Below are 27397 nucleotides of genomic sequence, written 5' to 3' on the forward strand. Positions count from 1 at the left end.
GAATACTTTTTCGACAAAGGTATAACATGATGTGCATAATCTTCTAATGGCCTCCTATCCGCATACCATGTTTGTTTGTTTATTTGAGTTTATCAAGATCTGCCCGCGCCCATTGGCTGCATTATGGCTTGACCCCGCCGTGACGCCATCACGACTTAAATTGTGTTTAAATGCCATAAGTGACATGAGATAGAAGTGACAGCAATTTCGCAGTCAAATCCAGACATTGGAAGACTTGAAGAAACAGAGTGAGATACAAGAGGCCCGGGTGCGATACCCTAGCTCTTTGCGAAGAGACCTCTTGGTTCTTTAACGTGCTCGGTGTAAAGCACCAATACATGGGATACAACTTTCCTGTTTTCAAATTTGTTGTTTCCAATCTTTCAAGAGGTTAAAGAGATATTGAGCAGTCACGAAATGTAGACATATGACTTCCAAGTGTGACCTTGACCTTGAACTGAGCGTTTTGTAACATACCTCTGCACAACGTTACAATGTGGTGAACATTTGTGGTAGTTACTTCGAGCAGAAATGAAATGAAGTCATACAACCTTTGATCTCTTAAGTGTGGCCTTGACCATGATCTGAGCTGGTTGTAACATGGGCTCTGGAGATTATCTGATGAATATTTGAGGGTAGTTATTTCAAATTTGTTCAATCGGTTCAAGGGACAAGAAATAGTCATATTACAGTCATATGACCTTTGACCCCGAAGTGTTACTTTGACCTTGAACTGAGCTGGTTGTAACATGGGCTCTGGAGATTATCTGATGAATATTTGAGGGTAGTTATTTCAAATTTGTTCAATCGGTTCAAGGGACAAGAAATAGTCATATTACAGTCATATGACCTTTGACCCCGAAGTGTTACTTTGACCTTGAACTGAGCTGGTTGTAACATGGGCTCTGGAGATTATCTGATGAATATTTGAGGGTAGTTATTTCAAATTTGTTCAATCGGTTCAAGGGACAAGAAATAGTCATATTACAGTCATATGACCTTTGACCCCGAAGTGTTACTTTGACCTTGAACTGAGCTGGTTGTAACAGGCTCTCTACACATCTTCTTAATATGGTGATCATTTGTGGTGAATTAATTTAAAATCTTTCCATGGGTTTAAGAGATATGAAGAGGACATGAAATATAAACATATGACCATTGACCTCTAATTGTGACCTCGACCTTGAACTGAGCTGGCTCTGCAAATCTTCTCAGTATGTTAAACACTTGTGACAACTTATTTTAAAATCCTCAATACATAAATTACCCTAGCTCACATATTTCTCAAGAATTTGAAGGAACCATTTTTACCATACTGATGGATGATAAACCTATAGTTCTGTCCATGAAACGGTCATGAAGAACGGACGGTATTTAACTTACAGTCCTCTGGTGAAACTAGAAGGGGACTATACATGAAGGACGGATGGAGGGAACACTTATAGACCACTCCGGTGAACCGTTTGAGAACTAAATACATCAGGACATGAGATAAAATTCAACCAAAAACGAATTAAATCATTAATAAACCATTTATTCCTAAATAATTCATATTAAAACATGAATGTGGCATAATTTTAGAAATCTGATAAAAACTGCACAATCATAAAAAATGCTCTAAAAATCTATTTATTATTAAATTATCTAAACCGTGGTTCTCTCTGGTGGCTGAACTTCAACAACACAATAAAACAATAATTAAATTGTCTCTTCCTTTTAAGACCGTCATAAATGTAAGGGTCAAAATTTTCCTTGATTTTGTCTAGTGAGTCTTTTCCTCCGCTTCTTACAATGTATTCCAATTGTTGACACCACCTCATCTGCGTAGACCAGCCTTGGTTGCTTCTGAAAAAAAAATCCATTAGAGCTTAAAAAAGGTCCCTGGGATGTTTCTGAAAAAAACCCACATTAAGACGTAAAAAATGGTCCGAAATGATTTTGCCAGTGGCAAAAAATGGCGGAAATTTAAGTCGGGAAATGGAGAAACCGGAAATAACCTATTATTTGGTTAAGCCCTATAAAACATAGTCTTATACAGCATAAAAAGATTCAAGAATTTGTCAGCCTTCTTCAGTCATAATTGGAGAGTAAATTTCATTGAGTTTATTCAAGGATTGAAATTGATTTTGGGGGCATTCATGTAATCTTGAATACCCAGGTCAAGTGACATTTCCCTTGAAATGAGCTGGCACTTCTTGAATGAAACTTTTTTTATAAGATAATACAAAAAATGTATGCAATTAAGGAAAAAGTATATTCAGGAGTCTATGCATTATAATATAAAGAGCATCACAAAATTTAAGTGGCGCCGAAAACAATTCATCTCTTTTTCTAATTTCATTACGGTGCAAAAACTTGGCACATTTTGGCACCAGTTATAGAACTTAATTTTAATATGTGTGTGTTTATGTGTACCAAGTTTTAGTTTCATGTGATAAATGTTTCATAAATTAAGACAAAATAAAAGTTTCGCACACCATTGCCATTATCGACAACAAACAACAGCAGAACCATTCTAAGCTACTCGGCCATTTTATCGAAAACAACCTCGGATGTATTTGGACGGTTTACATACTCAAAAAGTGGTACGTTTAAGTCCACTGCAAGTAGATCGCGTAGTAATTTTATTTAGCAGTAAAACTTTGTGACTTAACTCTTGGGATTCTTAATTATGTTTGCAATAATACAATTCAATGGCAATCAATTTAAACGTAGATCAATAAATACAACACTAAAACACTACATTTAATTAATGATATAATTCAAAATTTTACAAACTACTTCAACTTATGTACCTGCATACATCTGAGGTTGTTTTTGAAAAAAATGGCTGAGGAGTTCCGAATGCAGCAGAACTGTAGAACTTGTGTACTGCACTTCTGTAAGGTTACACTACACCCTTAAACTAAAATTACCTGTAAGGTCAGAAGGTACTCAGGCAGAGTGACTCCCCCTTTCACAATAGAGTTCACCTCCCCTAGCTCTTCTTCAGACAAGGAGGTCACAATGTAGAATAGTTTCTGTTCTGGATCAATCGCGCGCACAATTCCTTTAAAACAAAAAGGAAGGTCATTAAAATTAGGATGCTTAAACTTATATGAGTGTGGATTTGACATGACTCCAATAATACAATGAAAACTACAGGGACAAGCCGAGTAGCCGAACATTCAAACATAAACCCTGTTTAGACTCACAAGGTAAGGGCCCAAATGACATAATAAACTAGAGACACACATGTATAAAAAGCATCACACAAATACAAACACAACAAACAAGCCGTGATAGCATCAAAATATTTTTACCAATAAATGATGGCATAACCGCCTTGAAATGATCAATGAAGTACGAGTTCACAGGAACACAAGTCTACTCCATAACCATAATCTGGAACTTGTCCCAACATTTTTCAATAATTAAAAAGTTCAAAATATAAGCCTCATCAGACTATGACATATTTTCTTTATTTATCCTTAAAGTTAAACAAATGTAGAGATTTGCTAGTCACATGATAACCCTGTAAAACTACACATAGTCTTGGAGTCGATACATTCTTTTGTTAAACAAAACTCATAGTTATTGAATTATTGTAGTTATCGGTAATTGATTTAAGTGCATTGTCAATAATATTCATGTACAGTCGAACCCCCTTGGCTCGAGCTCCCAGGGACCATTGAAAATACCTCGAGCCTCGGAAAATTTGAGCCAAGAGGGAATGCTTACATTCAGGTTTAACAAACTGGTCCTTTAGATCCAGTTCGAGCCATAGAGGAATTCGAGCCAAGCAAGTTCGAGCCAATGGGGTTCGACTGTATATTAAACTGTATATTGAATATAGGTTTCCCGTAGGTAACTAAGGCAAGAAAAGTTTTATCATTCCTAATTAAATTCAAATCCTATACATAATTGTTACTTTAACAAAAGCACTGTAGAGCGAAACAATAAGATATTAGTATTGTTGTCTCTTTAGTAAAGGAAGAGGTTTAACTCCATAATTATTAAAGCTAGAAATAGTACATACTTGCTGCACATGTGTACATTGTTCCTACCAACCAAGATTTATTTGAATATTAGGGATGGGTTTCTAACCATAGCCAAATTTCAGGTTCATGCGTGCCAACACCAACGTTGCCAATACTTGAACTTATTTTCTATGAAAACAAGACTTATAGCTAATACGAAATACAATAACAAAATTTAAGTCAGGTTTTTAAAGAAAATGGGACAGGGGGATAAGAAAGAAAATGGCACATTGTATCGGGCTGTGAAGAACATTATGAATAAGGAAGAAAATGTTAGGAGGTATGTTCAATAATTCAATTGAAGTAACATAATTTTTCAACTGGCAAACATGTAAAGTTTGTATGTACAGTATAATCATATTTCAAATTCTAACCGACACAGAATTTTTTTTAAAGCATTTTTTAAAGGCAGCAGTAGGGTGCACATGCTGGCATAAGGGCAGAAGGGTGCTACCAAAAAGGACAGGGTGCAGCACCCTTCCATAAATTTTTGAGCTTAAACCCTACAGTTACATAAGAGCCTAAAAAATATACTTCTGGTTCTGGTTACCTGCCCCTACTTACAAAAAGGCACCGGCCCTACCATTTCAATATTTCGTCGATAAAAAAACACACACAACAATATGACATTCGGACAATTATGTTCATACGTAAAGGCTTATAAAAAACCTGTTTCTGGACAAGATGTTACCCTAATTACATATATTTTTTATCATAAGCCTAAGCTCACTTACCAAAGCCAATCCACTGGAAGATAGTATCCGGAGGCATGAAAACTGGCCCCTCGTCATAGTATCTCTCACCCTGGAATACACAATCATTAATATCACAGTTTTTGTGGCTGTTGAAGCTGCTGCTATTGCTGCAGCTGATGATGATGATGATACAATTTATGTTGCTTCTGTTTGAGGATGATGATATTTATGCTGCTGCTGCTGCTGATGATACTGATACAATTTATGTTGCTTCTGTTTGAGGATGATGATATTTATGCTGCTGCTGCTGCTGATGATACTGATGATAAAATTTATGTTGCTTCTGTTGCTGCTGTTTGAGGATGATGATATTTATGTTGCTGCTGCTGCTGCTGCTGATGATACTGATGATAAAATTTATGTTGCTTCTGTTGCTGCTGTTTCTGCTATGGATGATGATATTTATGTTACGTTACTGATGAAAATGCACAACAAGCTTTAATACTTATCATTCCCGAGATGTTTCATCAAAATCTCTCCAATAATTTTTGAAATTTTGCACAGAAATGCACACTATATGTCAACAATCTAAGGGCCATAACTCTGTAAAAAATAGCAAAGAGGAACATGACAATGTAATGCAGAACTAGGCTTGGTATTTACCATTCCTGTAAACAGGACAAACTTTGTGACATCCATGTATCTATCCAGACAGACAGATGGCCACTACAACATTAAAATGGCTCATACAGGATTCATAGGAACACGCTGGCAAACAAATCAAAGGGGTTTCCAGAAGATTTCAAGGACCTTTATTCGACTTTCAAGGACCATTTTAAATAAGAAATTATGAAATAAAACAACATTTTCAAAAACTTTTTTGTACTCTTCATTCCTGTAAACAGGACAAACTTTCAAGTTTGTGACATCCATCTGTCTAACCACACAGACAGACGGCTAGCACAACATCAACATGTCTCCAACCCTATGGGGGGAGGCAGAGACATAATTTAATCACAATGGACTATATCAATCAAATTAGCACAAACCTGTGAAATATCTGCCTTACACAGGCCAACCAGGCTGGCATTCAAAGCGTACATGATCTGTGACCTCTGCACCTCCATGCTGCATACATGTACACACACGTTGCGCCAGGCGATCTCAAATGGGGTCACTGAGGTCAAGGTCAAGCCTGGTTCAAGGTCGTTGCCAAGGTGGCTCAGAATGCTCAGATTTCTGTAATCTGCTGCTGTCAGCTTGAAGTCATGGCTAAAAAACATTAATACAAAATTAATGAAGATACTGCCTTTTCACCTATCAGCATAATAATCCTGGACAAAGAAATGCATTTGGACTTGGATTCCATACATTATTTTACGAGAGCGGGCATTATTGTATCTTCTCTTTTTATTAGGCATCAATTCAAAAGAGGCAAACAACATGTAATTCAACAAACATTTCAATGTCAATATTTGATAACTGTGACCAGTATATCACCCTAGGTTAAATACAAGTTTATGAACTACTATATCAGGGTAGTTTGACGTCATGCTGATTACATGTATTTAATCTATAAAAGCTGATACAGAGGGCGACACCCCCATTACATGTGACAATATTTAGAATCACAACAGTCGAAACGTTAATGTCAACCTTGGTTAATGCCTCGGTTCACATAAACTTTCTCGGGTATACATTATATGCTATCATACCTTCCTGGCATCTGATAGTTATATAATATCATCGATGACCTTGCCATCATAAAATAAAATAATTTGTTTAGATATTTGATTACAACTACTTAAAGTACTGTAGTGTCATAACTGTTGACATGTTGTTATAATTGAATATGGTCATAACTAAAACATGTGCACATTTTATTGCAATTTTTTTATGTATTTTTATTATAATTAAACTATCAGCACATTTCATAGCTTTTTTTTATGTCTTTTGCGGTATAAATAAAAAAGAAGTATTTATGAAATACCATAAATAGAATATCACATTTGTGATTATGCAATGCAGTTTGTTTTAAAGGGGCTGTACTCGGTATGATGAAAAAGCGAAAAAAAAAAGAAAATTGTCGAAAACTGACATAAACTTGGTATCGCACCTACCTCGGAGAAATGGTTTCATCAATGTGGATAATTTTGGGCTCCCTGTTCAGAAATCTGGGTAAAGTACAAAGTGTCTTGTTCTGAAAAGAATATGGTATACAGTACAGTTAATCACCCATCGCTCGAGGATGCCGGGGCCTAAGCTTAAACCGGTGATGTGATGTTTCAAACCACCCACGTTTTCATTTTATTCTGTTATGAAATGTTTTACAATGTATTTTTAAAGTCTGAAGTTTTTATATTGATATTATATTTCAGTGCCGACTTTGTATTGCGTTGTTGAATTTGCTCATAATTGTTCAAAGGCTGTAGTACACTAAATGTATTGCGTTGTTGAAATCGATCATATGTCCAAAGGCTGTAGTACACTACATGTATTGCGTTTTTGAAATCAATCATATGTTCAAAGGCTGTAGTATACTAAATGTATTGCATTGTGGAAATCACTCATATATTCAAAGGCTGTAGTATACTAAATGTATTGCGCTGTTGAAATCGCTCATATGTTCAAAGGGTGAAGTACACTAAATGTATTCTGCTGTGGAAATCGCTCATATGTTCAAAGTCTGTAGTATACTTAATGTATTGCGTTGTGGAAATCTCTCATATGTTCAAAAGGTGAAGTATACTAAATGTATTGCGTTGTTGAAATCGCTCATATGTTCAAAGGGTGAAGTATACTAAATGTATTGCGATGTGTAAATGTCTTGGCCTCTCAAAATGGACACTTGTACTACCAGTACTGGTTTCTTCAAAGGAAACAGACTCGAGAATTATTCTTTTAGCTTTCATCACAATCAAACTTTTCTGAACAGTAATATTGTGGCTTGAGGTGTTCGGATTTTTAACTATTGACATGTATGAGAGCTGAACAATTATTCTCAGTGAAAGTTTCTTCTTTTTTCGCACTTTGCCACATTCTTAAAACCTTTTAATAGATTTTGACATGTTGAAAAACAAAGAAATATACTTTGCTTTCATATTTAAAATTGCATAGTTTACCAAAACCATTGCCATTTTCACGATCCATAAAAAAATCAGCACTGTAAACAAACATCCTGACTTTCTGATTTGAGAATTTTCACTGTGATATAAGAGGTTTTAGATTTTCTCTCGATTTTTCACATATTTTTGGGCCTGCGACGTATCTATGGTTGCGTCCTATACATAGTCATTTACGGTACTTCTTGAGTGACAATGAAACTTTGGCGTCGTACTATATCATTTATAAATAACAAATCTACATACCTGAGACAGGTCTGACCAGCTGTAAGAATTCAGCTTGGGAAATGAGAGAGGGTCAATGTTGTCGTGTTTGTTGTGGGACGTCAGTTGAACGATATGACTAGGGCGTACCCAACGAACTGTGTCCACAAACAACTGCCAGCCCAGACCTGGTGAAGGAACATTAAAGTTATAATATCTTATAGGTTCGCTCTATAAATAACTTATATCTACCGTATATCTAGGTTCGCTCTATAAATAACTTTTATCATGTCTTTTTACTATGTCTTGGAAAACCAATCCTGTGGAATTGTCTGTTGTCCATTAACTGTTTGACTTATTTGGGTTAAGATGAATGAGAAATGCTAATGTAATGGACTGCACAAATGGTTTATACCCGGAATTATAAATATTCCAGTTTTCCATAGCTAATACTCCGGTACAAACAAAATTATACTGTTTTAAAATATACACACTACTTCGGACACAAAAGTGTCATTAATCTGTTACATGAATTTCAATAGCTTGAATTTCAACTTTTATGTACCGGCATGGGAAAACCCGTTTATTTGAATTCCGGGTTTACATCTATTGCTCTGTGCATATGGCAGATTTCACAAAAAAGGCAATTATTTGGCCCATTTGCTTTCATTTATTGTTATTGCATGTCAACGTCATATATACAGCAATTGCCTTTCCCAACCCAATAAGAACACCTAATAGAAGTGATTTGTATTAAAATAATGAAAATATTGTGTTAAATAAGGTAAAAAAATGTAAAAATATGCCGATATTTAGGACAAAAAAGACAGAAAATCTTCCCGGTACCAATATACCACTTTTTTGAGGATGCTTTTCAGTAACATCTGGTAAGTATTTTATTCTTGTCTGTTGAATAATGTTTGCAAGAAATGTTAATTAAAACAATAATATATCTAAAATGATTGCATTTCGTTCGTAATATACTATAAATTTTCGGTAATTGCGCATGGTGATAACGTTACGGTAATCTGTCCTCGAATTTTTGTGTAACATTAGCAGACATGATCCACTGCTAACTGTTTTAAGCCTAAACACACCTTTATTAAATCACTGAAAACAAAGACTACGTGTCGGATAAAAACAGTATTGCATGTAACAAGAAATTGGTCATTCCCGATCATTAAGTTTTTTAGGTCTAAAAATGTGTTAATGTTACTCAAAATCGATTCTGTCCCATTTTAGCATGACGATAGCACCTTTTCTATTCGTGAATAATTTACACCGACTGAGGGTTAACATCCGGGTAGCGATTACTTTTATATTGGACTGGTTCACAGTTGACATTGAAATGATAAAAATAGTGGTGAATACCGTTGATAAAAACTTAATCCAAGTTTGGCTCATTCTGTCCTTCGATGTAACGTTAACATTATGTCACGCTAGCATTAAGACAAGCGCTTAATAAAGCAAGAAAATCGTTGAAATTTGATGACTTTCCCACAGTCAATTATTCAAACATAACAATGTCGTCTGTAAACTATCGTTTGTAAGTATTCATTCATTAGGTACGTAGTTTATATTGAATTCATACCGCTTTTGTGTTTGATATATATCGTTATTTATTGGACAGAATTAAGAATTTTTGTGATTATCAATTGACCGTGTTTATCAATCATTTATATAGTTTGTTTTATACTGTATCAAGCTCAAACAGTCTGTGGTAGGTCTGTATTTTAATTTGTTGTGAAACATTTTGTCCAACTGCTAATGTGACATACTGCTAATGTTACTCATTCTGTTTTGTGGTAACACTAGCACATACTCACAATTAGCAATTTATAATATATATGTTTAATATCAAAGGTAATGATAATTGCACCATACTAGAGACATTTATATTACCACAACAAAACATTTATGTTTATAGCTTATCTGATCTGATATAAAAAGAAAACCTATGTTTGCAGAAAACATTTTCTGTCTTGTTGTCCAATTAGGGTTTGTTTTAATAAATTTATTTGAGAAAAACGAAACAATCTTTATTTTTTGTCTGTACAATCTGTTTTATAGATAAATGAACCATTTAGTGCAAGACAAAATACTTCTTTGGATCAAAATATTAAAAAAAAAGAAGTTTTTACTGGCAATATTGTAACACTAGCACAAATGGTATGGTGATACAAAATTCATTTTTTTATAAAAATGCATGAATAAATCATTGCAAATGTTCTAAAATATGATAGATAAGAAATTGCTGTAAAAGATTATGTTGAAATTACAAATCTGCAATAAATTTTAAAAATCAATATTCGCCGGGAACTTTTTGGTCACCAAAACGTGAAATCTGCCATATGACAGGGTTGGAACCCACGACCTCACACTCTGCAAGCAGATACTCTTATAAAAGCTAGCACTATAGCGAGACAGCATAAGTGCCTCTATATACATATCCTATATCCAGTTACACGAAAGACAGATGGCCTACATGAAAGTATGACACTGCAGATGATGGTGTGGACAATAAAGACACTAAAGTCAATAAGATTCCCTGATACACAGTCCTAACAAAAGATGTCGTAGGACAGCTTGCTCAACTTAACACCGCTTTGTTTTAGGAATGAATGCATTTATGATGTTATATGTGCCTGTCAAAAACATATCAGAAAACAATGTAAAAAAGAAGTCAATCAAGGGCCATTATTTGTATTAAGGATAATATGGAGTTTTGTCATGACCATGAACAACTGTGTTACTGTTAACCATTTAACATGGAGTTGTGTACCTTAATTGAATGATGGCATTCAACAATTCCATGTGAAGTCCATTGAATGAAGGGTATTTGTGTCATTAGTGAAAATTCCAACCTGCTCTTAAACTTTAACCATTTTTTTAAGTTGATCAAGGGCATGAACTGTATAAAGGACAGCATTGAGTCATGTAACCTAATTGAATGATGGCTATCAACAATTATGTGAAGTATGAAGCGAATTGAATGAAGGAGTTATTTTTAAAAATCCCTACTAAAACTTTAACCGGACACAATGTGCCCTAAAACTTTAATGTAAGTTCCCAAGTCAATCAATGGGGCCATAATTTGTATTTAGGAAGATGTGGAGTTAAACCTAATTGTTTGATGGCCGTGAACAGCTTTGTGAAGGATAAAGATGACTGAATGAAAATGTTTGAGTTAAAGAAGTGCGAAAATGCCAACTTGCCCTAAAATTATAATCAGACGCTGATGCAGGCGCCAGGCGAGTAAAATAAATTCTCTATTCTTCAAAACGTCAAGCTAAGAACAATATTTAAAAAAGATATATCCAAGGTTTCCCTCAAGCCTTCCAGTTTTAATCCTAGACCTACCTTTCATCCAACCCATAGTGTTCACAATGAGAGGTTTCGGACCCTCGATCTGTTGGTATGTCTTCACGCACATCTGAACACAGCGTAAATACTGGTCTGGATCATCTCTTGGGCTCACACCCCCATAAAAATATGCACTGAAAAAGATAGGATATCATACATGACATATCTGGCGGGGGGGGGGGGGCAAATCCCCTGGAACTTCAATCCAGCCCCCGATTTCCCGGAGGGGGATGAATGTCATCATAGCCCAGTTGAATTTTTTTCAAATGTCTACTTTAAATGTCGTTTTTTATGTTGTCTGGATTTTTTTTATCATAGTTTAAAGTAAAACGCGACAATAAAATAATCATTTTACTATTTTACAAAAATTAAAACCCTCATGAAATAATATAAAAACCATAAAGGTTCTATTTAGTTGTGACTTACCAGACAGGTTTCCTTTGATGACAGAATGGCGGACCTAAAATTAAACGTAACATGAACTGTTTTAAAATTTGTTTTGTTGTAACAATATGTTAAGAACCAAATTTCATATCCCAATGGTTGTGACAATGTAATTTTAAAGCATAGAAAGAATTCACTTTTATCAGAGGGTGAAATACAACTGTTCCCAATCTGAGAATTTTGTAGGACTGAAAAATGAAACACCTTTATTTAGTACGCCCTCTGTAATTGAACTTTGTTCAACCAAAGAACCAATCAAGACTATGTGAATGCCATTGTCAAGGGCTTTTTACTTATTTTGATTGGTTTAACAGCTATATTTAAATCACAGGGGATTGATGTCATGTCTATTTAAGGAAGCCTCGTCTTGAAAAAGCATTCAAAACATATGTTTCTATATTTACCTATAACAGGGGCAGTAACTCTGTAAAGGGCCACAACTCCTGACGGTGTGAACTCTGTCTGTCCAATGTCACACTCCAAATAGTACAAACTCTCCACACTGAAAGACATTAACTGAGAAATAGAAAAAAATATTTATGTTTTAATACTTGGAAAGTATGTAACAAACTTTGCGCTGTTTCATCATGAACCCTTAAGTAGCGATTTTGAAGCTAGAAGAAATCATAAACATCAAATAATCACAAACCTTAACAGATATCTGCCTTACACTATTGACTAATCCAAGGTACGAAATCATTCTTAGAATTATAACAAAAGCTACAAGTCAAATTACCTAGTGCAAAGTATTGTAAGTTGAGGGATTTTTATTTACGATTTTTTTTATATATGGCATATTCTGTTAAGGATAAGCCGAATCCTGTAATAAACATCCATTATTTTACACTATCAAATAACAATAAACCTAATTAGTGACCAAAGCAATCACCACCAATTGGCTGTTCTTGTTTTTTAAATTGATCAAGAGCAATAACTAAAATTAGCATTTTCACGCTAATTTGTTGTTTTTATTCTATCCTAAATACAAACCTGTTCAGTGAAACGTTCATGAGAATTCTGTTGGTTGTAGATTTTCCAGAATTCTTCCCTCCGCAGACTACCATAACAGGAGCTACTGTAAAAGATAAATGATTTTATACTTAAAAATATGCAGTGATTTATCAATGGTTCAATGAAAAATGTTGACTTAACGTGGAAATGTACATACACTGATATGTTTTATATCATAACAGTGCTGAATCAAAGTTGTCTTTATTACACCAATTTAAAACATTGGGTAAACAAGAGGCCAACAAAGGCCTATGCTCTACTAGCCTGAATTATTTTGGTCACATTCAAAGTAAGCAATCAGTAAACTTCATGTTTCAAAAAAGACAACTACTACAATAATACACATAAAGTTCTCTGCACAAAGTTGTCTCCCTTAGAAAAATACTTTTGCTTTCAGACACAGGGAAAGAAATACTACAATAATACACAACTCGCAGTACAGAGTTGTCTCTCTAGAAAATACTGAAGTATTTCAAGGGCCATAATCCAATCATGCATTAGAATGGGTGGACCTTGCTGGTTTAAGACAGGAACTGAGCTCTCATGGATATCAAACACCTATAAATATAAGTTTGATCAAGATGCAATCAAAACAAAGACTGTATCACGTTCTCAAGCAATTATTTACAGGCCTTTGGCCAGTAGAGCTAATAAAAAGTTTTACTAAAATGAAATGCCATCTTTAATCTACTTTTTTTATTGCTCTTAAACCTATGCTAAATAGAACACGAAATTAAAACCTTCATACTACATGAACAGGTCTATCTTATTTTACATTAAAATAGAAATCAGAAGATAAATATTAATAGATTACCTTCAGCTTTTAAAGCACTTTCCCATGATGCTGTCATAGAGTTCAACTTTTGTGAAGTCTGTATGGTAGGCAAATCAGTGTTCTCACATGGCATTATCACTTCTAAGGGAAGTAACTTCCTACTAAGAAACGACTGATCATCACTGAGCTTAAAGATACTCGAGTATGGAAAGAAACTTGACATAAACTTACACATATTAGTTTGTATCTTATCAAACTTTAAAATTACAAACTCATTTTCAATTTCTAAAACTTTTCTAAGACTTGCCATAAGCTTAGCTTTTCCCTTAGTAACATTAACTTCATTGCACATTTCTCCAATGGTTTTCATCGCCTTTCCGACATCATTTTCACCAGATTGTGTTGCTATGGTAACCAGACTATTACTAGCGGGAGAATAAATTTCTGCCGCAGGTTTTCCCGGTTTTATATCGTAGCCCATGGATGTCGCTGTTCCCATAATGCCACAAACCCTTGCTCGTCCCCGTATCGGAACTTCCATTGGGTGGTTCATAATCACAAGAACACTCTTTCCAAACTCCAGAGCAACTGGTCTGAAATATTTTAATCATATTATAAATTTTAAAAATCTGAATGGAGTTATGCAAATAAATATTTAACCATTTGTTCAATATTATGTATTTTTTAAATATTTATTCAAAGGTATTGTACATTAATAATATTCCCTTCTTAAGTTCTTATACACTCATATTAAAACTTATACATGTATTACTTACACTTGTTATGGTTCAATAATATCTGACAAAGGTATAAAACCTATGGCTTTAATAAACATTGGCATTGTATTTTACTGAAGCTCTATTAAAGCTTATTTGCTGTTATGACCAGCATATTATAATATGTAACAAGATCATAAACAAGAGGCCCAAAAGGGCCTATGCTCTACTGGCATGGCTTTTGTGGTCATATCAATCCAGAGCATGTATGTATGGGTAAAAGGCAACAGACATATGGTTTATGTTTTGTGTTTGGCTTACCTGAAAACGTAGCACGTTCAACATCTGAGCCCAGAAAGTATTGTAAGGAGATTAGTTCCATGAACTATTTTAATATGTGCCAAGTAAAAGTCATCTGACAAAAAAAAATCCTTTCAAAACTGTACTCATAGTAAAAATTTCTGTAGTTTTAAAAGTTAAAAAAAGTTGGTCAAAAGGTCAAAGTCAAGGGCATCCTAGGACAACATTGATCAATTTGAACAAACATTCACAATCAATTGTGCTGAGATGGATGCACGAACACACAAAAAGATTTTCAAACCTTTCCAGATTTATGTTTACCAAACCTGTGAACCCTGGGTGTGGCCAGTAATGACACCATGCGCATAACTTAAACATTCACAACCAATTTTGTTAAGATGAATGTGCAAACTACAGAACTTAAAGCTAAAAAATGGCCTTTGGGCTTTCAACAAGAACAAGGCAGAGTAATTCACAAAATCAGCTGCAGAAGCAAAAAGCAAATTGTCTCTCAAAATCCTAAACTTGCAAATTGTCTCCCTTAACTCTAGACTTGAATTTACATGTACATGTAAACTTGGCTAAAAATAGAATTCGCTCATGCAGACCTGGCTAAAAATAGAGAGCATTTCTTAAAACTTTCATGGCCCATAATCTAGGCATTCATGGGCGGATCTGGCTGGTTTTCGAAAGGAACCGAGCTCTAATGGATATCTAGATACTGTACAAGTTTCATTGAGATACAATAAAAACTGAAGACTGTATCATGTTCACAACTAATTGTTTACAACCAATTGTTTACACAATAGCATTTTTTTTATACTATCAAGGGCCATAATCTAGGCATGCATGGGCGGATCTGGCTGGTTTTCGAAAGGAACCCAGCTCTAATGGATATCTAAAAACTGTACAAGTTTCATCGAGATACAATCAAAACTGAAGACTGTATCGTGTTCACAAGCAATTGTTTACATACGCACGACCGCACGGACGCACGGATGCACATACTACGTACACATTACCATCGCATAAGCTCTTCTGGCCTTTGGCCAGTAGAGCTAAAAACGTAAGAGAAGTTGCAAAGAAAAAAAAAGTGAAATAAGCAAAGGGCAATAACTCTTTCAAAAATGGTCGAATCGCAAAAGCCAGACAACATGCGCTGCATCACTTTATGATCATCAAGTTGTGAAAGTTTGGTATAAATCGCATGAAAAACGTACAAGCAGTTGCAAAGAAACCAATTTTAAATGTAAAATAAACAAAGGGCAATAACTCCTTTAAAAAATGGTCAAATCAGGAAAGCCCGACAATATGCGCTGCTTCACTTTATGATCATCAAGCTGTGAAAGTTTGGTAGAAATCGCATGAAAAACGTAAGAGGAGTTGCGAAGAAACCAATTTTAAATGTACAAGAGATGTTTGTCAAACATTATGCCCCCTGAGCGCCAAGTTGCCAGAAATATTTGGACAATTGAATGAAATATGCATGGACTGAAATGACAGCTGATTTGTCATTGGATGCATATGAGGCAGGTCATCTACTTATGATAACTTAAGAAGGCAAATAAATGCCCAACTAAAATAGTAACATAAAAGAAAATCATTTCTATACAAACATTTATACATCAATCCCAATCATCTGTGCATGCATTAAAAAAATATGGACAATCAGAAAACCTTTTTTCAGCTTACAGTCACACTGACCTTGACCTTTGACCCACTGACCTCAAAATCAATAGGGTTCATCTGCTGGTCATGACCAATAAGCCTACCTAGTATGAGGTCCCTGGGTCAAAGCGTTCTCAAGTTATTGATCGGAAACCGTTTTTCATGTTAAGGTCACACTGACCTTGACCTTTGACCCACTGACCTCAAAATCAATAGGGTTCATCTGCTGGTCATGACCAATACACCTACCAAGTATGAGGTCCCTGGGTCAAAGCGTTCTCAAGTTATTGATCGGAAACCGTTTTTCATGTAAAGGTCACACTGACCTTGACCTTTGACCCACTGACCTCAAAATCAATAGGGTTCATCTGCTGGTCATGACCAATAAGCCTACCTAGTATGAGGTCCCTGGGTCAAAGCGTTCTCAAGTTATTGATCGGAAACCGTTTTTCATGTTAAGGTCACACTGACCTTGACCTTTGACCCACTGACCTCAAAATCAATAGGGTTCATCTGCTGGTCATGACCAATAAGCCTACCTAGTATGAGGTCCCTGGGTCAAAGCGTTCTCAAGTTATTGATCGGAAACCGTTTTTCATGTAAAGGTCACACTGACCTTGACCTTTGACCCACTGACCTCAAAATCAATAGGGTTCATCTGCTGGTCATGACCAATACACCTACCAAGTATGAGGTCCCTGGGTCAAAGCGTTCTCAAGTTATTGATCGGAAACCGTTTTTCATGTAAAGGTCACACTGACCTTGACCTTTGACCCACTGACCTCAAAATCAATAGGGTTCATCTGCTGGTCATGACCAATAAGCCTACCTAGTATGAGGTCCCTGGGTCAAAGCGTTCTCAAGTTATTGATCGGAAACCGTTTTTCATGTTAAGGTCACACTGACCTTGACCTTTGACCCACTGACCTCAAAATCAATAGGGTTCATCTGCTGGTCATGACCAATACACCTACCAAGTATGAGGTCCCTGGGTCAAAGCGTTCTCAAGTTATTGATCGGAAACCGTTTTTCATGTAAAGGTCACACTGACCTTGACCTTTGACCCACTGACCTCAAAATCAATAGGGTTCATCTGCTGGTGATGACCAATACACATACCAAGTATGAGGTCCCTCGGTCAAAGCGTTCTCAAGTTATTGATCGGAAACCATTTGGTATTCCTACCGACCGACCGACCGACCGACCGACAGACAGACAGACCGACCGACCGACATGTGCAAAACAATATACCCCACTTTTTTCAAAAGGGGGCATAAAAATAAGCAAAAGGCAATAACTCTTTCAAAAATGGTCGAATCGGGAAAGCCCGACAATATGCGCTGCTTCACTTTATGATCATCAATCTGTGAAAGTTTGGTAGAAATCGCATGAGATATGTAAGAGGAGATGCAAAGAAATGAATGTGGGCCAGACGGACGCACACACACACACTGAATCGCGCCTACCATTACTATATCCCCTCGCCTTTTCAAGGCGGGGATAATTAAAGACTTAAATGACATATTTACATATTTTCTATAATTCAAGCTATTTATAAATCAATTATACCAGTATACAGTAGTTGAAATAATATATATATACACACCTTTTCACTGATATTTCATCAAGCTCTGTCAGGCTAGTCTCACTCAAATCCACAATTGCCTCATCAACATCAGGCCCCATTTCAGCACCATCTTTTGAAGAGCTTGCAATGTTATGATTGTCCAGTACAAAATCCCCTTGAAAACATTTGTCACTGATGTCCTTATCTGATCCTTTCAACTTCTTCACCTTTGTATCATCTTCAGCATCTGCTTGGTTTTTCTTCCTCTTTTTCTTACCCTTTCCAACTGTTTCTGAAGCTTCATTGATTTCAGACACAAGATTAACATTTCCACTTAAGGCAACATCACTTCCAGTCTTCGCCAATTCATTGTCAACTTTTCCTTTCTGCTTACTTCGTTTATTACTTTCCGAAACTTGAGTAAAGCCACCATCTTTTTTCTCTCCTTGCATTTCTTTAATGCTGTTAGCTTTGTTTCCCTTCATTATTCTACCCCAAATACTCTCAATGGTATCATCATTTCTAGATGTGGCTACAGAAGCTTCTTTGTCCTCTTTTGTTTTCTTAATCATTCCTTGCTTTCTCGGACTTTTCCTACTCCTTTCTACATTTCTATTCACTGCAGCAGGACTATTTTTTTCATTTCTATTCACTGCAGCAGGACTATTTTTTTCATTTCTATTCACTGCAGCAGGACTATTTTTTTCAATTCTATTCACTGCCGCAGGACTATTTTTCCCTGACTTTTTCTTCTTCTTCTTTTTATTCTTTGACACTGCTGTTTCCAGTCGTAATTCTTCATTCTTTGTCTCAGTGACACTTTTCTTTCTGATTTCAAAAGCAGATTTTGCTTTATTCTCTCTCCTTTTATCTAAATCAGTGACCGGCATGTGCTTTTCAGATTTCTTTGTCATCTCAAAAGCAGACTTGGCTTTTTTCTTTTCTTCTTTCTTTGAATCAGTTACTGGCATGTCTTTTAGATTTTTTTTGGTCATCTCGGATGCAGTCTTTGCTTTTTTTCTAGCAGCAGAAACTTCATCATTTTCGACTTCAGATGACTGTTTTCTCTTCTTTGCAGTTGGTTCTTTTTCTAGTTTCAAATCTACGTGTAGTTTTGTTTCTTGATTTCCTTTGACGGGCATTGGCTTTCCCTTCAACTTATTTTTTTTCTTTCCTTTCATGTTGATTTTGTGAACAGCGCTGAAAACATAAACAAAAAAGTCTTATCACTGCAAAATGAAATACAATAAAATTAATTTTAGAATTGATATTCATACTGTTTTTCAATATAGATAGCTCTATTTTGAAAACAATTAATACATTCAAGGACTTTCACATTTGTTTGTCAAGATTTAGTAGCAACAGCGTAGCAGTTTCATCAACTGATTTTTGACACAAAGATGCTATTCCGTACTTGCATTATTTTTTCGTGTGGAAAAGAATGATCAATCAGTAAACAATTGTTTTGGAAAGTTGAGAAAGAATTTGTCATTCTCAAGAATATAGTTGGGACTGTCATAATTCTTTGCAAATTAATATTTGCAGGTTTATCAATGGCTTTTGACCTTGACTAGACAACCTTCTATAATTTCTTAGGATAGTGAATCGATTTAAACAAACCGGTTTAGCGTTTAGTCAAAAACGCTAGCGTATAATGGTAAAAAATACTCGGAACAATGTTATGCCCTATTTATTTTTTTAATCCTACCGGTAAGAACAGCTGTTTGATTTTATGTCGCAATGGGCAATTTTTAAAGTGTATTTACACCCATTATGACGCTTATCTGTAGCTCTGGTGAAATAATTTTTAAATATTTAATTTAGCATAAATAGATGGCTTCTCTTTTTTAATGACACTTTAAATCCTCCAGTTTTACTTTTGATAAATTGAGATGCTTTTATTCAATAACCACGTGAACAGCAGCTTCAGAGTATTTGACGATTTTTGTTTTGGCGACTCTAGTTAAGGGAACATAATGAATGTCCGAATGTTAAAAAAGTTCATCAACGCACAGTGACACTATTGTGGCTATTACAGATAGTCATAGACCTGTTATTATATAATTTATTATTAATATTGCCTATAATATTGTGTTCATCAAGTACATTGTTATACATTGCTACTTGCAATATGAATGTGATGTTAATCTGTCTATCTATACAATATAATATATAAAGTACTTTCGATATTCTATTATCTATAATTATATTTTTCATTTTTAAGTACGCACACATTGCACTGATTATATTTTAATGTATTATGTTTAACGTTGTTCACAGAATCCGATTATAAATTAATTGAAAAACAAATGATTTGAATAGACACTATTTTACTCTGTGACCAATATTGGCAATTAAAATGTTTATTTGTTCCAGCAATTTTGGGAAAGTAATAAATGACAGTTGTATTACAGGTAAACTAAAACAACAAATTAATAAAATACTATACAGATAGGGCGTTTATAAGCGCTATTAACTGCAGTCATCAAATAATCGTTAAATGCCTAATACATGTGCGTCGTATTTCCTACTTTCACTTATACCGGAAGTTGGTCCGAAATCACAACAAAAATAATTTCACCGACCTACAACAACAACAACAACAACAACAATAAAGGTTATTTGTCATTTATCGGCCACATGTGTTTTATTATGATATTAAAATTACTGATACAATTAGATTATTTATCATTAGTACTCCGAAGGTTTTATTTTTATTGGTAGTTTGTAATTTAAATGATTAATTCTCCTTACAAACCATATTTTGCCAAGTGAGCGTTATTTCGGACAAAAATAATTGGATAAATACGACTGTTTTTCACTGTAAATTTTCCGTTTAAAATTAAATGACTAAATGTTTTACAAAACTAAGCAATGACCTAGACTTTTTAATTGATTCAAGTAAGAACCATTGACGATTTAACAGGTCCAAGTAATGTAAAATTGGCTCAATTTTTTTAAATTAAATTTAATTATTGACAATGAATGTGATTTGACCATGATCAAAGTCATTGTTCATCATTTCATCCACAAGGTGATAATTTATTTTTGAATATAAAAATGTGTACCTGGTATTGTAACTTAAAAAGTTCTACCAGTATCATGTACACATATTGTATTTTTGTATATATTGCATAATTAATGATAATTAATAATTTAATGATAACATTTAATTTTCAATATGCAAGTTATTTTGGGTAAAATCATCTTTTAGTTTTTGTTCAACTATTGAGTCTGATTTTCAGCCCTTGGTCTTAAACTGCAATGACAGCAGACAGAGATGTAGTATACATACGAAAGGACGTGTTTTGAAGGCCTGTACAATAAAACCCATGAAGATGATAAGGTGTAAAAGGAAGCTAGGTATATAGCCAATTTATAAAGTAAAACTGGGAGAAAAATGGCTACGGTGTTGGGCTCCAACCGATTGAGTCAACTTGATGGCTGGGTTAACCTTAACACTACATACATCATAGTTATTTTGACACGTTTAAATAAATTACTTATCCACACAGTTATTCTTTACATTTTGGGCTCAGCCATTTTTGAACATAACAGAGATCAGACAGTCATATTGTGGTGTCGCTTCAGTTTTTTGTTAGTCAGCTCAGCCATTTTTGAATATAACAGAGATCAGACAGTCATATTGTGGTATCGCTTCATTTTTTTTATAAGTCAGCAATAGCTTATACATATTTGAATGCACCTTCAAATCATTACCTCTGCAGATACATCATGAATTGTATTGAAATTTTAGATATGCGTTCCGAACTATCAAACCTACTTAATTAGTAAAGTTGAATAACACTTATTAGAAAATAATGCCAATTATGGGTCTTTAATTATCTTAGAAGTTCTGGGCATGGTTTTGCATGTACAGGTAAGCACATCTAAGTCAATAATTCTGCAATTTCCTATAAGTTTCCTGTATTGCATTGAAACTTTACACAATCAAATATGATAATTCTCTCTTGCATATTATGCAAGTTTTGCCCCCTTTTTTGTTAACAAATTCAGGTTTTATATGTTATATAATTTTACAGTGATCCATGCATGGTTCACCAAAACTATGCAATCCTTAAACGAGGGGCAGAATAGCAATCTCATTCATCAGAGGTTTGATATTATGAATCTAACATGCGGTACGCATGGAATCATCACTCTGACCTATGAGAATGCATAATAGTTGAGCACGCTGTTTCCATGACAGCTATTGTTATACAATTATTAATTTATGCTGATCACTTTTACTTTTTATTTTACTATAAATTACATGTAACATCTAAAATCATATACATGCTATTTTTTTTTAAAGATTCACATTTTGATATTTCAGGTGGGAAGAAACTGGTTCTGTTGGTCTTACTGTGTTGTACTGCATACTACATCGGCACAATTTATGTGAGAACAAGAGGTGAGTTATTTATTGTGTTCATTATTAGGACTGACATTTGACGAATTTTTGGCCAATATAAGGCAGCATACTTGTCAAAAGATGTACTTTTTCGTGTTTAAGCAGCCATCAGACTTAGACTTTTGGAAGAACAAGCCCGAATTCTTATACTATTGCTTGGCATCAAAATTTTGAACAAGCCCTGCTATATAAAATTCAGAATTTGAGCAAGCCCGGAAGACATTTTACCAGTGCTGGGCTTGCAGGCTTGTGCTTATTTCGACCACTGTTTAAGGTTTTGTGCCCTTTCGTGTATAAGTTGATCCATGTCATGTCTTGTCCAATCAGAATGAGTGTTGTATACAAGGAGATGTGCGATTGGTCAATACGTTTTATCTGCATGAGTCATTGTTCATCAGCCATTTCTCGTTCATAGATAAACGCTCTAGAAGTATTGTTTATCATGCTTTTATAGCGTTTTACTGTACAATAATTTAACAATTAACTCACTGTTAAATCTGTGAGGTAACTATTACCATCCCATTCCCAGGTTGCCACTGTCTATTGATGCATTTATTTTAATCAGTATCAATTGTAAATTTTAAACTTATCATTTCTCTATGTAAATGAAAGTCATATAATTTGTCTTATTATGTTTATTTTTTGTAGGATATTTTTATACCCCTGACAAACCCAGTTTGAGAGGGTGTATTGGAATCACCCTATGGTTGGTTGATTGGTCTGTCGGTCGGGCGGTTACAATTTTTCTTTTCCTGAACTTAACTTGAAAACTGGTAAATCACAATAAGAGGAAATGCAGTGTACAAGAACCATAACTCTATTTCAGCTAAATATGGAGTTATTGCCCTTTGTTACTTTTTTTTGCCCAGAGTGTAACTTGAAAACTACTGGATGAAATTTAAAAACACCTACCGGTATATAGAATGGTGAAGCCTATAAGAGGAAGTGCAGTGTACAAAAACCATAACTCTATTTCAGCTAATTACAGAATTATTGCCCTTTGTTACTTTTTCTTGTCCGGAGCAAAACCTTAAAAAAACTACTGGATGGAATTCAATAAAACGTCATTCAATGATGGAAAACATTGAGAGGAAGTGCAGTATGAAAAATCAATTAGAACTATAACTCTATTTCAGCTAAGAAGAAAGTTATTGCCCTTTATTACTTTTTCTTGTCAGCAGCCTAACTTCTTAATAACTCAATGGATTTTAGTTATGCAACACACATTGGTTAAGCATGATAAGTGGAAATGCAGTGTACAATAACCTAGGAGTTATGGCCACTTTTCATTTGATATATTCCACAACATTATAATAAAAACTAAAAACTATATATATATATATATATATATTTATCTTTCGAACCTGTGACAATCGACTCCTTTACAAAATAGGCTCAACAAATTATTTGATCTACATAACTATATTCTACAAAGAAACTTTCACCGGTCCCTTACTTAATTCCCCAAAACTTTTGGTTAAAAATTCCCCTCCCAAATATTTTTACCTTGAAAAAAGTAATTGCAGGTCAGGTGTTAATTTTTTGTTTATTTATCATTGACACTACATTGTGTTATATGTTTTGATACATGTATACATATATTACATCAATTTGCATTATTTCTGTCGACTTGCCTTGTTTTACAAATGTAACGCTAAATAACCCTTTGTAAGAGCTCCGGCCTCATTCCCCTCAGGTAGAAAGAAAGCACTGATAACAGTCTTCGAAAGTAGACTTATTAATGAACAAGTCCGAATTATTATCACCAGTGATAGGCATGGATTTTTTTTTACAAGCACTGTTTTCAAAAATTCAAAATTTGAGCCTTCATCGAAAGCATTTAATCAGTGCTGAGGTCATATTTTTTAAAATCGCTTGGTTAGGGTAACATCCTTTTCAAAAACATTTTTTTGTAGGGAAGGTAGGCCTTTTATGTTATTTTTTATAAGGCTATATGTAAGAATGTAATTGTCATCATAAGTGAATGGTGTAAAAGCAACTGTGCACCAGATGATCAATTTGCAAAAAAAAAAAGAAAATTGTCGAAAACTGTCATAAAATTGGTATAAATGTGTACAATGCATTGAAACTTACTACTGAAGTACCACATAGTTTACAATTTATTCAAGTTTGGCAGTTATTTCGTATTTTCCATTAAAAAATATTACTGGGTATGTCTACCTAGTAGAATTCATTCCTTATGCGTGAATGGCTAGTCGGTGTTATCACGTAAAATTACCAAGTTAAGTCTATAGCTTAATTATGTCACCCAATTAGAGTAAGCTGTCGTAGCTCAGTGGATACGACGCTGGACTGCAATTTTGGCGACACGGGTTCGAACCCAGTCTCTGACACAATTTGTTTTTACATTTTGGTACTTTTTTACAATTATGATATCAAAGCATAACACATTCTATTAAATAATTGTCCTGAGATTCGTTACAGAAAAAAACTTTTTTTGGTGCCAATCTGGTGTACAAAACCTTAAAGATTTTAAACAACATATTAAAACACACTTATTAAAGAACATTTTTTTTTACAAACTGACTATAAAAACGCTAGGGATAGCTCCTATATCGTAGGTAGGGTTGCGTAACCCGAACCAAATGTATATTTTTTTGGCCTGTCAGAGCTAAATAATGAGTACAAATAAAGAGAATACCTCAACTTTTATTTTCAATAGTGAGTAACAATACTGTACAACTTCAGCTCCTCCAGTTTGGATCGAAAGAAGTCGCGTTCCAGGCCAACACAACGGTATTCAACCACATATAGCATGACATTCATCGAACTGCACCCTTTTGATTTCCTTTATATGGATTAAAGCAGGCCTGATTCTACCACTTACCAGACCTGCTCATGCCCCGTCCCCCAACCCACCCCCACCCCATTGTCTCTTTCAGCTTCATCCTCTCTGTCTACATTCATACTTCTAAATCATGGGCCCTTTGATGGAGGAAAAAAATCTTGTTTTGGCAAAAAGGGTTAAATACTAACATGATTCATACAACTTGTTATCAAACCTTTCATTCAACAAAAAGCCTATCAAAATATTCATGATTTGATGCCTCTATGTTGCTACATTTGCTAAATGTTAAGAGGTCACTGCTCCTCAAAAAAAAAAGAGGGGATTTTTTACTTGGATTTAGGCGAAATATATATACCTACTTTTTCAGGAGGGGAAATGGGCCAAACAAAACACTGACTTACTTCTTCCTACTTCATATGTTAGTTATACACCTTCCACCTTATCCATCACATCATAGCAAGTAAAAATATTCTAGAAATCGTAACAGCCTTACAGAAATCCATTACTCCAGTATAAATGATGGAAGTGAGGCATAATATGAGCATTAAAGGGACAAGACACCAGATGGTCCCAAAATCGGCAAATACATTAGTTCCACCAAAAAAAGTCTAGAATTGTCATACCAACTTGCATGGGGCCTATAATTCATCATTTTTCATTTATAATTAAAAAAATATTTTGTAGCTGTCTCAGCTATGTTGACCCATTTAAAAATAGTGCATAATAATTTTTTCATAGTTTATAGCGTGTATATATAGTGTGTGAAAGTCACGTGATTAGTACAGAATTATATATACCGACGCTATTTTTAAAACCACATGGATTTACGTGGTAGACAAACATTGTAAAAAACTGGGAAAGATACACGTGTCATAAACGATGTGATACATCAGTAAGTAAGATTCAATGCATTGTATACAAGGGTATAAATTTTTTTTTTTTTTTTTTTTTGACAATTTTATTTTTTCTTACAATTGTAAATGGTGTCTGGTCCCTTTAAAGCTTCCTTATCAATTCTCAATTCTGTCATGATTTTTTTTGTGCATATATATCACTTTCCTATCTTTAATGTACATATTACCACCTTAAATCCTTTGATTATGTTTAAACTTTGTATATATTGAATAATTGTTTTTTAGTTTTATTGGAAAAAAATATTGTTTAAACCAATTCAGTGTTCTACTAACATCCTCTTATTAAAGTCCAAAAGATTTAGATAACGCGCTGACGTTTGAATGTTGGAGTAAAAAATATACGATAGTGCTTTGTCATGCAGTTTTTATGTGATATTAACAATACAATTAAAGTTAAGTCTTGTTGCTGCTGCTGCTGCTGCTGCTGCTGCCACTGCTGCTACTGCTGCTGCTGTTATTTATCTTGGGTTCATGAGCCACACCAGTATAATCTTTTCAGAGAAAGCTGAGTTTAGCATAATTTATATCGGAGCATAGCTGTTCTCAACCTCATCATTTCAAGCTGAAAGTAATTAAAATATCTCATAGGGTGAGAGTGGGCTAGTGGTTTAAGTATCTGCCTTTCACCCACATGAAAGGTCTGAGTCACTCATAACATTCTCATGGCCTCTGAATTGAACTCAAGAGGGGCTCATATCAGCTATTTTCACAATCAACCTAAATTAAATCATGAAGATTAATAGCTCAAAAAAAATTTATGTGTGTGAATCATGTTTTATGCATCACATAATCAAGGTCACACTTAGAGGTCAAAGGTTGAAATGATCCTTGTCTGGGCTGTATCTTGACCCTACATTATAGGATTGTCCAAAATACAAGTTGTCATAAAGTTCACCATGATGAGGAGGCGTGTTGCGCACAAGACTAATGTCTATACCTCAAGGTCAAGGTCACGCTTAGAGGTCAAAGGTTGAAATGATCCTTACTTGGGCTGTATCTTGACCATGCATTATAGGCTTTTCAAAAAACTTGCCATGAAGGTTCACCATGATGAGGTGGCATGTTGCACACAAGATCAATGTCTATACCTCATGGTCAAGGTCACCATTAGAGGTCAAAGGTTGAAAAGATCCTTGTCTGTGCTGCATGTTTTGACCATGTATTAAAGGATTTTTAATGTTTTGTTTTTTAAATTTCAGGGGTTAAAGAAATCATTGAGGTATCGAATTATCCAAACACAACAGGTATGTATGTTTTATTATTTCTGGCCTACATCAGGTTTCAAATTGAATAAAACTATGTAACGAAATCTAAGCTTACCTCAATTTTGAAAAACAACAATTGTTGAAATCCACTCAAAAGTTGTTAGTGTGTTC

The 27397-nt window shown here is 34.7% G+C and overlaps 2 protein-coding genes across 4 annotated transcripts in view; one reads left to right on the forward strand and one right to left on the reverse strand.

Moving 5' to 3' along the window:
• Nucleotides 1-1513: 1513 nt before the first annotated feature.
• LOC128217054 (polynucleotide 5'-hydroxyl-kinase NOL9-like) lies at nucleotides 1514-20426 on the reverse strand. Of its 2 annotated transcripts, none has more exons than XM_052923900.1 (13): nucleotides 20334-20426; nucleotides 17924-19084; nucleotides 13673-14226; nucleotides 12838-12922; nucleotides 12252-12349; nucleotides 11830-11863; nucleotides 11401-11537; nucleotides 8083-8228; nucleotides 6835-6914; nucleotides 5764-5986; nucleotides 4754-4823; nucleotides 2916-3049; nucleotides 1514-1845 (listed from the first exon to the last, which is right to left on the reverse strand). In XM_052923900.1, the coding sequence occupies exons 2-13, from the start codon at nucleotides 19063-19065 to the stop codon at nucleotides 1741-1743; spliced, it is 2808 nt and encodes a 935-aa protein (XP_052779860.1). In that variant the 5' UTR covers nucleotides 19066-19084; nucleotides 20334-20426; the 3' UTR covers nucleotides 1514-1740. The 2 variants fall into 2 exon arrangements, with proteins under 2 accessions (XP_052779860.1, XP_052779861.1); XM_052923901.1 differs by having other exon boundaries at nucleotides 20329-20423.
• A 44-nt stretch (nucleotides 20427-20470) lies between these two features.
• Nucleotides 20471-27397, forward strand: part of LOC128218088 (protein O-linked-mannose beta-1,2-N-acetylglucosaminyltransferase 1-like) — a 39953-nt gene continuing 33026 nt past the window's right edge. The window contains exons 1-5 of one of the 2 annotated variants that reach the window (XM_052925625.1): nucleotides 20471-20501; nucleotides 21130-21247; nucleotides 22221-22298; nucleotides 25008-25055; nucleotides 27221-27265. In XM_052925625.1, coding sequence (XP_052781585.1) covers nucleotides 21217-21247; nucleotides 22221-22298; nucleotides 25008-25055; nucleotides 27221-27265 — 202 coding nt within the window. In that variant the 5' untranslated portion in view covers nucleotides 20471-20501; nucleotides 21130-21216. The remainder of the gene's footprint in view (nucleotides 20502-21129; nucleotides 21248-22220; nucleotides 22299-25007; nucleotides 25056-27220; nucleotides 27266-27397) is intronic. The other variant, XM_052925626.1, reaches the window with a different exon arrangement.

The sequence above is a fragment of the Mya arenaria genome, chromosome 14 (genome assembly GCF_026914265.1).
Source record: "Mya arenaria isolate MELC-2E11 chromosome 14, ASM2691426v1".
Classification (NCBI taxonomy): domain Eukaryota; kingdom Metazoa; phylum Mollusca; class Bivalvia; order Myida; family Myidae; genus Mya; species Mya arenaria.

Excerpts from the sequence above, each read along its gene's own strand:
- LOC128217054 (XM_052923900.1), bottom strand. The coding sequence starts at position 19,065 with ATGAAAGGAAAGAAAAAAAATAAGTTGAAGGGAAAGCCAATGCCCGTC. Across the intron at positions 12,923-13,672 it reads AAGTGCTTTAAAAGCTGAAG|TAGCTCCTGTTATGGTAGTC; the intron begins GTAATCTATTAA and ends TATCTTTTACAG. Across the intron at positions 3,050-4,753 it reads CTTCCAGTGGATTGGCTTTG|GAATTGTGCGCGCGATTGAT; the intron begins GTAAGTGAGCTT and ends TTTGTTTTAAAG.